Source organism: Bos indicus x Bos taurus, chromosome 16 (assembly GCF_003369695.1).
Source record: "Bos indicus x Bos taurus breed Angus x Brahman F1 hybrid chromosome 16, Bos_hybrid_MaternalHap_v2.0, whole genome shotgun sequence".
Lineage (NCBI taxonomy): Eukaryota > Metazoa > Chordata > Mammalia > Artiodactyla > Bovidae > Bos > Bos indicus x Bos taurus.
The window spans coordinates 42,737,138-42,753,617 of NC_040091.1; the positions used below are offsets into that span (position 1 = coordinate 42,737,138).

General features: G+C 41.7%; 1 protein-coding gene across 2 annotated transcripts in view; it reads right to left on the reverse strand.

Annotated features, from left to right (window-relative positions):
- The window catches only part of UBE4B (ubiquitination factor E4B), a 122,782-nt gene that overhangs the window by 24,873 nt on the left and 81,429 nt on the right, over positions 1-16,480 (reverse strand). For both annotated transcript variants that reach the window (XM_027564949.1, XM_027564950.1), the window contains 10 exons: positions 15,914-15,970; positions 15,124-15,240; positions 14,927-15,025; positions 14,409-14,522; positions 12,605-12,803; positions 11,020-11,158; positions 4,803-4,902; positions 3,006-3,133; positions 1,594-1,692; positions 647-882 (listed from right to left, as the gene is read on the reverse strand). In XM_027564949.1, coding sequence (XP_027420750.1) covers positions 647-882; positions 1,594-1,692; positions 3,006-3,133; positions 4,803-4,902; positions 11,020-11,158; positions 12,605-12,803; positions 14,409-14,522; positions 14,927-15,025; positions 15,124-15,240; positions 15,914-15,970 — 1,288 coding nt within the window. The remainder of the gene's footprint in view (positions 1-646; positions 883-1,593; positions 1,693-3,005; positions 3,134-4,802; positions 4,903-11,019; positions 11,159-12,604; positions 12,804-14,408; positions 14,523-14,926; positions 15,026-15,123; positions 15,241-15,913; positions 15,971-16,480) is intronic.

The following is a 16,480-nucleotide window of genomic DNA, read 5'->3' on the forward strand; positions in this document are numbered from 1 at the left end:
ATTAGTGACCGGAGATCCTAATTCCGGTGGTTTCGGGGGGTGGTGGGGGGAGGTCCCAAGAATAAGCATTTTTAACCAGCTCCCTGTTTCACCCACAGTTTTGAAACTCTGTGTTTGCAAAACTAATGTTGTAAGTTAAGAAACTAAAATGAACCAGGTGGGGCTCCCCTGCAAGTGGTTAGGAATTCACCACCAATGCAGGGAACATGGGTTTGAAACTACTGAAGTCCATGTGCCCCAGCCCCTCCACAACAAGGGAAGCCACTGTAATGAGAAGCCTGAGCACCGCAGTCCCCCACTTGCTGCGATCAGAGAAAGCCCATGTGCAGCAATGAAGACCTAGCGCAGTCAAATATAAAATGAACCAGGTAATTTCAGATGAAAAATCAATTTGGTCTCAATGTAACCCCTCTACCTTTTTATAGATTCCACTGAATTATCAGTGACTAGTATGTATTAAAGAGAGTGGTCAGTGTAGAGCTTCCACAACTCAAGCGGAAAATAACCAACAGTTTTTGTACTGCTGGCGGTGGATTAGTGGGTGATACTTCTATGTGGACACTAGGAGATTAGGTGGCAGGTTTAGAACAACTTCACCTGCTGGTTTTAGACAATCCTGCCCACCTGTACACACCAGGAACATTACCTGTATAAAACTTCATCAGGGAAGGGACCAACAACTTGGTGGAGAGGGGATGGTTCTCGATCATTTCAAAAAACTTCTGGGTCCTTGGCTGAACAGCAGGGTTGGTCATGAACATGACTTCTACCAGTTTGGCCACCAGATACGGATTTCGGATGTAGTTCTGGTTACATAACATCACGACAAGGAACATCACAATATCCTGAGTGCAGGGCTCGTAAAGCACCTGAGGAGAGTATCTGAAGAGAGGCGAGAAGGACAGGTAGTGAAGCTTCGAGAGGCTCACGTGGGTGGATGCTGCTGACTGGGCGAGGAAGGGGACGAACAGGTCGAGGAACCAGGTTGCTGAATTCCCTTTAACTTGATGATTTTAAGGTGACTATTCACATTATAACTGGGTAAGATTTCAAACCCACTGTGTCTATTGGCCACAGCATGTTACATTAATTTACGTCTTGGAAAATAAACTGAAGCTACAATTAAATCATAATTTTACAAAAGATCTTCACAACCAAAAAGACTTAAAAAATATTTTGATGGAGTTTTCATTTTTTTCAGATTTCAAATATTACTTATAAACTCAACTTATTTCTTTGAAGCTTTCTCTAATTTTACAGTTGAGAAAAATATTGGTACCAAATACAGATGTGGGTATTTCTGGCTTTGAATGTTCACTCAGATATTTATAAACTGTTTTCTCCTTCTGTTTCTCAGAAACGCATACTCAGTTATTAAAAATTGAACTCAATTTTCACAGAGTATATTATTACTAGCATTGTTAATCCTGCTTCTGTCTTGAGATATTATTGGAATTGGCTTGGTGCCACAGCTGGATTTATTTTTCCAGTCTCTGGGCAGCATTCAGTGGCATCAAATGGAGGTTTGTAATACAATGTGTACATTAAATATAAATACATATTAGAAATATATAATATGTGAATGGGACTTACTGTACAATAAAAAATAAAAATTCAGCAACATCTTCTACATAAAACTCAGGCAATGCTGCAAATACCTTGGGGACATCTGAATTTAAAGGCAGTGTTACACTGTCAGAGAGAGAAAAGTACAGGTTACAAAGTGAAATCGTGACACATCAAACGATGAGGATTAGAACACTACCATTACAATAAGTGGTTCACTCGGGAAAAGCTCTCATTCTATAGTACAACTAATTAAAGAGTGCACAGGCAAAGAAACTGCAACCAGAAATGAACAGGGAATCATGAAGATGGGGATGTGCTAAGGTGGACGTGAATGCTGTTCCTTTTCTTGGTTTCCTGTTAAGATTAATGCAATAAATAAAACGTGAAGGAAACAAAACTGTCATGTTTGGTCATTTTATGCAGCTTGAACTGTTTAAGACAATACAGCTACACATTTATTTTTTTGCTTTTATATGTTTGAATTTCATCTTTAACACTGCACATAAATGTTTTCGCATTTAGAGGCAAAATGCAACTTTTGATTCTTTGGAAGGCATCTGCTTCATATATTCTTCTTTCTCTTCCACAATTCCTTATGTGAATGATTGTAATCAATGCCATAATCTATACCTATATAGACTTTGAGGCTTCCCTGATGGCTCAGTGGTAAAGAACCCATCTGCAAGTTCAGGAGACCTGGGTTCGATCCCTGGTTCGGGAAGATCCCCTGAGAAGGAAATGGCAACCCACTCCAGTATTCTTGTCTGAGAAATCCCATGGACAGAGGAGCCTGGTGCACTACAGTCCATGGAGTCACAAAAGAGTTGGACAGATTCTAAGGACTGGCAGAACTGGTTTAGAATTCCAATTCTTACCATCAGGGACATTTTTACTTTAAATACTATTTTCCACTCCTGCAGTGGGCTTTGGCCAACCTCCCCAACATTGATGATCTGGAGATTTCATAATAACCATAAAATTGTAACAAAGCAAACAAAAATGGCTGTCTGGAGGAGCTGTCCAGGTGATGATAAAGAGATCCACGATGTTCTCGGTTCATTCTCGGAATTGACTAGGGATCTGGATGGACCCAGTGCTCGGGGGTACCCGATATCCTGTTAATCCCAACTTTTCACTTCCAATTCATAGACTTCCTTTTTTATCAAAGATTTTACAGCCAATTTTCTTTTTTTTTTTTTTACAGCCAATTTTCAAAAAGCACTCTCTCAAAATTAACCTAAGAAGTGTTGACAGTCCTTCACTACTATAACTAATTTCAGAGAAAACAGCTATTAACATTACTAATTTCATAGTCTATCTAAGCACAATCTGGAAATGCATTCCTGATTACATTATCCCAGGTCTTGGTTTTGGGTGTCGGCTCTGTAGAGCGATAAAGACAACACAGCCTGGGGGAGGAAGACAGAGCAACTCACTCCGGGTAGGCAGGGTCCAGGAGGCGGAGCAGCAGCTGAATGAGAAGGCCGTAGAAGTTCAGACATCTTCTCAGAAAGCTCTCATCAAGCAAGCCAGCATCAGCACAGGCCTTGCATCGTACCAGTTTCTGTGGAAGCAGGTATGTCCCCATTCATAGATTAGCTGGTGGCTAAGTTCCTATGTGTGGTCACAGGCAGGGCATGGGCCAGGAGATGGGAAATCTAGGCTCCAGGGAAGCGGTCCCCCACCTTTTGGGCACCAGGGACGAGTTTCATGGAAGACAATTTTTCCACAGAGTGGGATGTGGTGGGGTGGGGATGGTTTTGGGGTGATTCGAGTGCATTACATTTATTTTGCACTTTAGGTTTATTATTACATCAGCTCCACCTAAGAGTAGGCATTAGATACTGGAGGTTGGGGACCCCTGCTCTAGGGCTTCCAGAGCATTAGCACTAACGGGCTGTAAGACACTGTTTGTGTTTCAAGAGCTTCCTCTTCTCTAAGAAGGTGAGCCACGCGAACCACTGGGCATAGTTTAGTGCTGAAAAGGCTAAGTCATCACTGTCGTATTTGAAAAACTTGACAAGAGAGACCCTTTGGAAGACAGTGGTGGTTACTGAGAAGGAGCCTGACATATTCACATCTAAATTCCAGGTCAGTACTTAAGTTCATCTTGGGCAAAATGCTCCTCCACCAAGGGTATAACACCCATCTGAGAGGATTGCTGTGAGTTTAAACATCCACATGCACACACATTACATATAAATGTCAACAGTTTACAGACTTCTTGAAACCTCTCTCTGGAGTGCTTAAGGGTTCTATAGACCCCAGAAAAGAGTCCCTGGTTTATTCTGCTTCTCAAACAGGTTTCTACTCCATTAGTAAATAAAAGTGAAATTTTTAACTTGTACCAGAAATCCAAGTCAGGTAAAATTTTTACATATCATCCTACTAATCAACAGAAAACACGGCCAGCTAACATTCAACTTTGTAATCTGAACATAAGCACAGAAAAATGAATACATTTGCTGTCTGTGCTTTCCCTGTACAACTTTAGCTATTGTTTGTTTTTAGCTATGTTTATAAGCTTCCTTATATAAGGGCTTCCCTCACAACTCAGTTGGTAAATCATCTGCCTGCAATGCAGGAGACCTGGGTTCAATTCCTGGGTCGGGAAGATCCCCTGGAGAAGGAAATGGCAACCCACTCCAGTATTCTTGCCTGGAGAATCCCATGGACAGAGGAGCCTGGAGGGCTACAGTCCATGGGGTCACAAGAGTCAGACACAACTTATCGACTAAACCACCACCATCATGTTTATAAGCAGAAATCTTCCCGTCTACAGTTAGGTTCTATACAATGGATCATTTTCAATTCAACAAAGAATGAGGGGCAACGGAAAGATAGCTTTCCACTACCACCACCACAATCCACTGTGTCAAACATGAAGATGCGTGGCTGGACAAACTGGAGTGTGTGTGTATCTGGGTGTGGAGTCAGGGTTAGTAGAGGGGGAACATCTTGCATGAGGTAAGGAAAGGGAGATGATGTTCCAGGATGATAAAATCCATTAAGAATTCATATCATTACTGGCACACGTGTATGCACTTTCAGTCCTGAGATTCAAATATACACAGAAACAATCAACAAGCATTTAAATGTACCATTTTTATCTAAGGGAAAAGAATAATGAGGAAAAAATGAGGACATTAAACTGTTCATTCAAGGCGCATATTCTGGTGGGAAAATTCCTATTGTGAGGCTGATCCATAATTACCCCAGTTAACTATACAGACCTTAAGCTGAGTTTTGCAGCGTTTCAGCATCTCACGGTGTCTGGTTGCCAGTGGGGAGTCTTTCCATTGGCTTTCATTATTTTTCAGATCTTCCACGGTTCTGAAATTAAAGACTAACAGTCAAATGAAAGAAGACACACAGGTCCATCATCCACCGTATCTATTCATCTTCACAATTTCACTGACTCTCAGACACACATCCCCTCTCATGCCCCCACTACGCAAGCACCACCAAAACCGATGGGGAAGCTATGGTTATGTTGGCAGCATTCATCTTTTTTATTGGTTCCCAATGTAATATCTTAAAGCGGATGGCATTTTAGATTTGGTGAAATACAGTAATTATTACTTTTGGAAGGAAATATTGTTTGTTTTTCTGGGAGGGAGAAAATGAAGTCTCCAGAAAATTCAAGATTATTATGCCTATTCAATTACCCAAAGCAAAAGACAACTTGACTAGGCATTTTTCCCTCTGCCTGGAATGTTCTTTTCTAAGGCTATCTCTGTGACTTACTCCTTCACTCTCTTCAGGTGTCTCCTCAAATATCACCTGTCATTGAGGAAAAGCCTTCCCTGATCATGGAATACTCTGCATATTTTAAAGGCTGGCTCACTTACCACATTTCAACCCATTCTATCAAAACACTGTGTAGAAAACTACACAATGATACATATATATTTTTGTATCATTGAAACATATATATTTTTTTAATGTTTGGTTGCTCTGGGCCTTCTTGCTGCATGCGGGCTTTACTCTAGTTGTGGTGACAGGGGCTACTCTCTAATCGCAGTGCCTAACTTCTCGTTTCGGTGACTTCTCTTGTTGAGGAGCACAGGCTCTTGAGCACGTGGGCTTCAGTAGCTGTGGCAAGCCAGCTTAGTTCCTCTACGGCATATGGAATCTTTCTCTGTCCCCTGCATTGGCAGGTGGATTCTTATCCACCGTACCACCAAGGAAGTCCAGTGATATATTGTTCAAAAGTATATTTATTTCCCAGACTCCCTTGTGGCCAGCACTTCTGCACATGACCTAGCTCCTACCAAGAGGTGAGCCCTCATTGGAGGCGGAAGTACATACAGTGAAGTGACAGCCACATGGGTCTTCTGGAAGCACAGTGTAGAAGGGTTTTGGCTGAAGTGCTGGCAAAGTCTAAACTTTGAAGCAGCTTCCTGGCAGGACCAGTTCAAAGGAGAGCTCTGGGAGTCCTCTTTTCTAGGCCTTCTTCAATAAACCAGATAACAGCCTTTAATAACCCTCTTTCTGCTAACCTCAGATAAAGTGGACTCCTTTGTCTACAGCTGGAACATGACGTGGTAGACAGAGTAATGTGCTACTGCCCCTCTCTCCCCCGCAGCTTCTCAACCACCACGACCAAGAAGATGTCACAGCTTAATCCCAAAGACCTGTGAATATGAACCTGCCTTACATGGCAGAAGGAACCCTGCAAATATGATTAAGGGTTTGGACCTTGAGATGAGGAGCTTATCTTGGATTGTCTGGGCAAGTCCCATGTCAACACAGGGTCTGAGTGAAGAGAAGGAGAGGGAGTCAGAGAAGAGAAGAGAAGGAGAGGTGACCAGTGAAGTAGAGTCCAGAGAGGGAGCAGGCTAAAGATGCTACTGTGGCCTGTGAAAATGGAGGAAGGGGCTGTGGGCCAAGGGGTCTCTAGCAGCTAGACAAGGCGAAAAAAAGAGATTCTTCCCTAAAGCCTCAGAGGGAACGCAGCCTCAGTTTTAGGACTTCTGATCCCCAAAACCCTAAGAAAGAGGGTTATTTGTTATTTTAACACACGAAGGTTGTGGTAATCTGCTGGAGCAACAAAAAGAAGCTAACATAACAACCTGTGTGACTATTGGCAGGAAGACGTTACAGGTAACAGACCCTCAAGGAAAACAGGCTCTGGGATTATTAGTTCTTCAACTGGGCTGCTTTCAAAGTGGTAAACATTCAGTGAGCATTTGAGGGTGTTACACTGGAAGCCCAAGATTCTTGGTGGAAAAACAGCTGCATGAACAATCAGGACTGATTTCTGGGAATGAAAAGATGGAGTGGCTATGTGTGAAGACACTGGAGCATTCACACGAGGAAACTCAGGTTCCAGGTTTTAAGATCTCACCTCAAGGAAAAGCTAGTGAGTCAGGGCGTCTCCAGGATGACCATAAAGAAGTAGAGTCTGGTCCACACAGAGCACCAGATTAGAACACAGACTGCATCCATAATCTCACTGGATCTCTTATCTGAACGTCAGAGGGAAGGCCGGGATTCCAAGAATTCAAACGGAGGGGTTCTGGATAATCCAAGCACCCACCCCCACCTAAGTCCCCTGAGCCTTGTTTGAGAGCAGCACCAGCTCCTGTGGTGACTGTAGCTGAGGTGGTCACACTGCAGGATGATGCCAGTTTCCCTAAGGTCCCAACCCCACCATACTTCATTGATCCACCACAGCTGGAATGAGATCACTGTCCTTAAGGGCCAATTACAAAGTTATGTTAGAAGAAAAAAAAAAGACTTGCCAATATGTTATATTAGCTTCCTATTGCTGCTCTAACAAATTATCACAAACTTACTGGCTTGAGACAACACAAGTATAGCCTTAGGATTCCAGAGGCCAGAAATCTCCAGCGGGTCAGCAGACATACATTACTTCTGGAGGCCCTAGGGGAGGGTGTTTCCTTGCTCTTTCCAGCCTCCAGAGGGGGCCTGCATTCTTTGGCTTGTGGACCCACACTGCTCTGATGTCTGCTTCTGTCATCACATCTCCTTTCTCACTCTGCCCCCCTTGCCTCCCTCTTAAAAGGACCCTTGTGATATAATGGGTCCACCCAGATAATCCAGGAAAATCTCCCTATCTCAAGATCTTACATTCAATCACATCTGAAAAGTCTCCTTTACCATGCAAGGTGACACATTCTCAGGTTCTGGGGGAACAGGATGTAAACATCTTTGTGTGCTCAGTCACTCAGTCATGTCTGACTCTTTGTGACCCTATGGACGATAGCCCAACAGGCTCCTCTGTCCATGGGATTTTCCAGACAAGACTACTAGAGTAGGTTTACATTTCCTACTACAGAGGATCTTTATGACCCAGGGATCAAATCTGTGTCTTTCATCTCCTGCATTGGCAGGCAAATTCTTTGCCACTAGCGCCACCTGGGAAGCCCAGTGAAAATCTTTGGGACACTATTATTCTACTTACTACATAGGCAGAAACAGAAATTCAGTAGTAAGTGGGGAATAGATTCTGAAGATCCTTGATCAGCAACAGAGCATCATGCTAACAAACTCCTACGTGGGGATAAATTCATTGACATGAATACAACTTCCAGAGGCTCTGGATTCAGTCTTATTCTGGGTAACCAGGACGGGCTCTGTGTGCCCAGCTGGTTGTCTAAAACCTAGAATTCACAGTAACCTCTGCTAAATGAAGTTGTCAAGAATTCCTTGAGATAATTCAGAGGAAGGAGTTAAAAATATAAGAAGATGGGACTATCAATGTAGATTTACTATATATGACTAGCTCAGAAAACCGCCCTCTCAAAACACACACATGCCCTAACCATGTCCTGGAAGACACTTCTTGTATCACAGCACTGAAAAATACACAGGTAAGGAAAACACCAACATCTCTGAAAGGCACTCACTCCCCCTGTAGGCTGGGAGTACAGGTGGCAGATGGTGTCACTGAAAATGTATCTCCCAGAGTCGGTGAGAATGGTGGGACCACAGGATACCATCCATTCCAGGATGAAGGAACAGACATAACACAGTTTGAAATTTTTATAAGTCTCTCAATAACTGATATTATAAGCTGATAAAAGCAGCAGACATAAGGAAAATTTGAACAAAATATAAACAAATGACTCATTTGATATATGTAAAATACTGCAACAAATGACACAGAAAGTGAGTTTTCTTCTTTTTACTTTTATTTTCTTGACTGTGGAATCTTAGTTCACTGACCAGACCAGGGATTGAACCTGGGCCCTTGGCAGTGAGAGTGAGTCATCCTGACCACTGAACTGCCAGGGAATTCCTGCAAGTTCTTTTCTTCTATGGAACTCTTACTAATTTAAATGTTCGCTACAAAGTAGACCTCAATAAAGTACAAAGTACACAGCAGAAATTACCTAGAAATCAATAACAAGAGATAAAGGAACAAATACTCCAGGAATCTGAAACTTAAAAAAAACCTTATATAATCCACAGGTCAAGATACTATGAACAACTTATTGCCTAAGCATTTTGAAACTTTTAGATACCACGGGAAAACTGACACAAGATGACATGAAAATCTATACAGTCTTATATCTATTAACAATAAAATACCTAACTTAGAAGACTTCCCACAAAGAAAGCTCTAAGCCCAGATAGCTTCATCAATGCTTCCAAACATTAAAGAAAGAAATAATTCCTATACAATAAACACCTCAAAAAATACAAAAAGAGGGAATATTTCAGAATTCATTCTACGTGGCAAGCATAAGGTTGATAAAAAAACTTGAGAAGGACTCACTTTTGGGCTCCCCTGGTGGCTCAGATGGTAAAGAGTCTGCCTGCAGTGTGAGAGACCCAGGTTTGATCCCTGGGTCAGGAAGATCCCCTGGAGAAGGAAATGGCAACCCACTCCAGTATTCTTGCCTAGAGAATTCCAAGGACAGAGGAGCCTGGTGGGCTACAGTCCATGGGGTTGCAAAGAGTCGGACATGACTGAGAGACTTCATTTAATTCTTAGTAAGAAATAAAGTCATAGGTCAATTTTCTTTTTGAATATAGGCTCAAAACCCCTAAAAAGAATATTAGCAATTGAATATCCAATGAGATATAAAAGCAATAAAACAGAGTTGAGTTTTTTTCCCAAGAATGTAAGATTGGTTTGATATCAGAAAGCCAACTGGTATAATTCAACCACATGAATAAAATAAAGGGGGAAAAAAATCTGACCTCCTCACAGAGATGGAAAATGCATTTAATAAAAATCAACTCCAGTTAAGAACAAAAAACTTTTAGAAAATCACAAAATAAAAGGGAATTTCTTTAATCTGGTAACAGAAGATGTCCAAAAAACTTCCCCCATTAACTTGAATAAACAATTTCAAGAAAGCTCTCAATATTTCTACTCAAGGCTGTAGTAGAAACTGGTAGCCAGGGCAGTGAGGAAGGAAAAAGAAAAGAAAGGACTTCCCTGGTGGTACAGAGGATAAGAATCCACCTGTCAATGCAGGGGACATGGTTTGCTCCCTGGTCCAGGAAGCCTGGAAGATTCCACATGCCTGGGAGCAACTAAGCCCATGAGCCACAATTACTGAGCCTGTGCTCTAGAGTCCAGGAGCTGCAACCACTGAAGCCCGTGAGCCTAGAGCCTGTGCTCCACAACAAGAGAAGCCACTGCAATGAGAAGCCCATACGCGACAACAGAGTAGACTCTACTAGCTGCAACTACAGAAAGCCCATGTGCAGCATAACAGAAACGGTCATCATTTACAGACAACATGATTATGTGTCGCGAAAAAAAACCTTAGAAAGCTACCAGTAATGATTAGAATTAGTCAGTGATTAATTCTACTTTAATTCAAGGCAGATACAGTTACTACTACAGCACTCCTGGACCAAACAAATGGCGGGAGTGGCTGCTCCATTATTATTACAGATGATCTGTTCAAACAAATGTCTGCCTCCTGTTCCTGTGGCTTTGGTTTGTTCACAGGTGTTGATCCATGAGGAGAAATGCTCAGATTAAGAAAATAACAATGGTGTTAATGAATGGGAAATTGAGGCTACTATCTGGTCATTTTGGCCTTCTTATGCCACAGGACAACATGCAAAAAAAAAGTGAATTACAATGTTGGTATGAGTAAATGATCTTGTTTATTAAGGGAAACCAGAATTACTGTTTCACAGTCCTGGGAAAGAAGGGTATGTCTAGGACCAAAGAGATCCTTTAAAGTGTCTTCTGATAATAAGGTGCCCAGGAGAAAAAGTTCATAGAAGTCTCAACCATATTCCAAGGGTTGGGAACTCTAAGAAATCTAAGTCTGGGTCACTTAACTTGTAAAGAACTCTGGCCAACCAAGGACCATGGATGTGGTAGGAGAGGCAGATGGTGTACTGTAACATACATGCCTCTCACATTCAAGTCTACTGGTTACAAGGGAACTGCGTGCTTGTGAGAACGAGTGGTGACTCAGGCAGCCTCAGGACATGGCATCATGCACATACCTATTGAGCTCCCGGATGGCCCGCAGTCTGCGGATGTAGCGACGGCAGCTGGGCAGAATTGAGAGGTGGTGGGCGTGCAGGGTGAGAAAGAAGCATTCCGTAGGGAATTTCGGCTCAGAAAATGGAGGCTGATCTCCATCTAGGAAAAAGCACAAAATCCCAGCAATAATATCTATCACATGACTGTATTAGCGAAGAATGCAATTAAGAAGACAAAATTACACTTGAATTTTCAAGAAGTTTCAGGACACTTTTAAAAATTAGTATTATTTTAAGAAAAATAGATTTCCTGTGAGCTGCATTTAATGTACTCTGCTCCATCTGATTAAATGTTTACACAGATGGACACTAATGATCTTTTGTGATGTGTCTTCCTGGTGTTTTTTATATAAACATTTCTATTATTCAAACATCACTGTTATGGGAGAGAGGTTCAAGAGGGAGGGGTCATATGTATACCTATGGCTGACTCTTGTTGATGTTTGACAGAAAACAACAAAATTCTGTAAAGCAATTATCCTTCAATTAAAAATATATAAAATTAAAAAAACACATCATTGTTAAACCTCAAAATGGTACTAAATTATGTAAATAAGCCAGTGTTGGTCTTATTTAGGTGGATTTTTTCCCCTTCTACTCAGGAATCACTTTCAAACCCAGTATCTGGCAACAAATCACAAAGGTAAATGGAAGCTTAAGTTTCAGTAGAGCTACAGAATTTTCTTAATCTTAAAGGATAGTGTTACAAATTTTTTTATTGTGGAAAAATATACATAATACACATAAAATGCATCATTTTAACCATTTTCAAGTGCACAATTCAGTAGCATTAGGAGTATTCACATTGTTGTGATGGTAGTTTTATCCACAATTATTTATTGGGAGCCATAAATTTGAGTATATAAAAGTAAGTTATAGTTCACACCATGGAGAGCTTATCTTGTAACAAATAAACAAGATGTAAATTGGTCTCGGAAAAAAAAAAAAATATGATACCCATTTCTCTCGCATTTCTACTTTTCTGTTTTCTAAATTTCTGTTTCCCTAAAGAGTGAGCATGCTCCCTTTATTACTGACAGGTATGAAAAACTGCAGCCAAACTAAACACCTGGAAGGAAGAGCTCAGATCAGGGAGTGTGGTACAGTAAGGAGAGCCCAAAGCTCAGCTCAGAACACTTGAGCAGCAGCTGTGATTTGCTGACAGCCTAGGTGAGCTGGGCACCTTCTGGAACCTCAGTCTCCTTGTATGTAATTTGTATGGAATAGCAGAGTTGCTATTAAGATATTAAAGTTCTCTTCCTGATAATCCCATAACAGCAGTTTTAGGGGGATAGGAGTCAATGAAAACTGACTCTAAGAATGGAGAACAGGAGCAAGGGCAAGAGGGAGTTAGCAGTTGGGGGGAGTTGGCAGGTGACAGGGATGCTCTAGCTGGTGTCAGACTCAAACTCTGGAATGCTGCTGAGTCCAAATGGATCCTTCTCATATAGGATGTGTATATCTATTCTACATTGTTATTTTTTTTTAATTAAAAGAAAACAGAAGGGTGATGTTTTCATGACCTAACAGTGAACACATCACTCACAAAGTTCAGCCAGCCAGTCATTCACGTCTTCCATCGTTGCATTCACTCTGGTCTCGTCGTTGGGAAGCGTGATCCGACACCTTGGGTGGAAAATGTACGTGGGGTCGACTGTCTCTAACTTGATCTTTGTACTAAGTTGCTGCAGCACCCAAAGGAAATTCAGCATGAATCCGTCCGTTGACACCAACCTATCGTCTGTCTGAGAAACAGAAGGTACCGAAAGTCACGACATGAACAGGAATTCTGGCACAATTTTACAAGAAAGAAGAGCAGATTTTCATCCTGAAGTCAGGGAGGGGACATCCACGTTGTCATAGAGCTCTGCTGGTAGGTGCGATTTGTTGAGTGTTAAGGATCCTGTGGACAGACGAGCCTGGCAGGCTATAGTCTATGGGGTCACAAGAGTCGGACATGACTGAGTGACTAACCACTCAGCACAACTGCATGTGAAGGGCTGTCTTTCACTGACTCTCCACAACAGCCCTCAGAACTGAGTGCTACTATCATTCACATTTTAAAGAGGAAGAAACTAAGGGTCAGAGAATTTACATGATTTACCCAAGATCCTCAAAATCAACAAACAGAAACACAATAAGTGTTGTTTCCTTTCTCTTCTTTATTCTTCTCAAAAGCATCAGAACTAGTTTCACCATGACCACTAGACAAACAGCTTCTCGGGCGGACAGTGTTAGTGCAATCCTGCTTCATGAATGTAACACTTCTAATAATGATAGTTAACATCCGTGGAGTGTTCACGATACACTGGGTGCAATTCTAACAGCTTCATATACACTAAGTCTATGAGTCAGTACTATTATTATCCCCACTTGGCAACGAGGAAATAGGGGCACAGAGGACCACTGTCCCACTGCTGGACGATGATGGAGCCCCAAGTGGAAATCAAGGTGGTCTAATACCAGGTCCACACTCATCTCTGTTTTTCCTTCTGAGTAGAAATGTCAGGTTGCTCATGAATAAGACAGCAAGGATGTCCTTTTAACTTCTCCACTTTGGTCTCAGTCACCAGTCCCTCATCAGGAACTGGGTCCTTACCCAGTTCCTGGGACTGGCTCCTGCACCCTGTCCTATGTCAGCCCACCCTCCAGGCAGCAGCCTTGACAGCTTCCTTCCCGGAGGTCCTCCTTGGCACGGCGGCCCGCCCCTCCAGCCCGTGACTCCCCAGCTTCTTTCCTACTCACTATCCTTCAGTCACAAAAGCCTGAAAGTGGTGCTTATTCTAAAGTTGATTCATTCCCACCTTGATGCATCACACAAATCTCGAAAGCTCTTTTCTCAGCCTTGTGGATGGCTGGATCTTTCTATTTTTAAAACTTAATCTGCATGCAGGATTTTTAAAAAATTAATTTCATATTTTGGCCACTACTTCCAGCTTATGGGCTCTCAGTTCCCCAACCAGGGATAGGGTTTGAACCTGTACCCCCTGTAATGCAAGAATGGAGTCTAACCACTAAGATGTCAGGGAAGAAGTCCTGGATGGCTCTTGCTTCTCAGCCAGATATTTAATCAAATGTCTCCTCCTGAGACACTCCCATGCCTTCCTTCTGGTGCCCAGATAGGTACTTTCAAGTCCTCTACCTTCCTTTATTGGCTTCATAGATTCCACGACAGTCTGAAATGATAATATTTACATGTCTATTCATTGACCCTATAGAACATAAGCTCCACGAAGGCAGGAAGCTTGTCTCTCTGTACCTCCATTCCCTAGAACAAGGCTGGGTGGGAACTGAATGAGTTAGATGAATGAATTTAACAAATAAATAAAAGCAGTCTTTAGGAATCTTACCTGCATCTGTGCTTTCTTCATATTGGCATTGACGACAGCTGCCATGTAACTAAGAGCGGCCTCACGGGTTTCACCATTTAACAAGATACTATGAAGGATCTTGAAAAGCTCTTGCTGAAATTCATTTTATAAGGAAAGGAAAAAAAATGAAAACTTTGTTTAAAAGACGATTCCTTTCTGACTTCGAGGAAAGCTAAACTCCTTCCCACTTTTCTCCTCGCCCACATCCACTCATTGTAAAGAACTTGACTACAAGAACATAAGGAAAGTCCACATTCTACTGTGTCCAGAAGATCGGCATGAAAGCAGAATGTGGAGTGGAGGAGGGAAGCAGTTGCAGTTTTAATAAAATAGTCTCTGCTATTTCCTTTCCAGTATAGGAACAAATTACCTGAATTACACTGCAATTACCCTCTAACTGTGCTGCTTTTATTTTTTATTTTTTATTTTTTTGTGCTGCTTTTAACTTCCAGAACTGAAACATATTCATCTTTTGGATTCATTTTCTGAACACCTACCCTTCCCAGCTCCAAGTAATGCTGCAGCGACTGGCTCACCACTCGAGTGTTTTCCAGGGTAATGGCGGGCCCTGAGAAATATTTTTCCACTACTTTCGCCTGCAAAGAGAAAGCAGAAATCCAATCCACGTATGATATACATTTGGGAAGGAATCTGAACATAAGAGCAGCAAGGTGCAAAAGGCTGCTGTACTTACATCATCTTCTGCAAAGACGGAGAAGCTGAAGAAAGCCCCCAAGTATGAGAGTCTCTGCAGCTCCCGCCCAGAGCCAGGGCTTAAAGACTTAGGCAACCACAACGGCAAAGAAGCAACCTAGAAGGAAAACAAGAGGCCACGAAATCAGCAAGGGAGGTAAACTAGAGACAAATGGAGTTCCAAGCAGCCAGCCTGTTCAGTGGTTCTTAGCCACTGGCAAAATGGCTGGCATGTGACCTCCGAAAACACAAGGGTCACAGATATGTTAGGATCCCAATCCATTTTTTCTCATTTCAGATGGAGGAAAACCCTCTACATGTTTACAAGACACCATTTCTTTTGTTTGTTTTGACCCCATGGCATGTGGGATCCTAGTTCCCCAACCAGGGGTTGAACCTGTGTCCCTGCATTGACAGGAGGATTCTTAACCACTGGACCCCCAGGGAAGTCCCTACAAGATATCCTTCTCATTTCTGTGTTTCAAGATATACTTTGATATCATTCAAAAGAACCATTGTTCAAAGGACTCAAGGAAATGTTTCTAATAGGATGTGTTATTCTAGCTACACAATACTTACCCCCCTAAAAAATCACAAAAGAAAGTAAATAATGTCAGCCCAGGAAATAATGCATGTGACAACAATGTAACAGTTGAGAGTCACCCACATGGATGACTCATATCCACATCTCACGTCCCTCAAGAGATATTTTTCAGATACCATTACTTAAGGAATCTCTTCTATGCTATGTGTTCACTGAAAATATGCAAGCCCATCGGGGTGGCGCTTACCAAATTGCACACAGGGTGTGTCTTTCCAAACTTGGTTTCACAGAGCTCACCTAAAGCCTAGAGACAAGATCAGAAAAGGTCATTTAAGTGTATTTCATCCTAAACTGACTGCCGTGTGTATCAAGACATAGCTTTAATGCTGCTATAAATATGTATGCATTCCCAACAAAGTACTAATATCTTTGGTGCTTTTCTGATGCATAAATACATGCATGTTGTTAAAAAAAAAAAAACTTCAGATAAACGAAGTTAAAAAATGAAACTAAAAATCACTCATGAACTTTACCCTCAGAGATAACCTCTATTATTTTGGCTACCAGCTTTCCAGACATATTTTTTAACATATACACATAGAGATAAATGAGTATATTCTTAAATGGTTTATTTAACATCTTTCTATATCAAAAAGATATGTGTCATAAACACTAGATGGCTAGTCCTGCCAGTATTAAACAGGGTTGTAAACAATTAAAATTTAATAAGTTACCGGATCCACAATATAGTTGAAAGTATTCTTTGATTTCAAGATCCCTGGTTTTTTGAGAACCTCAGCATTTTCCTTTGGGG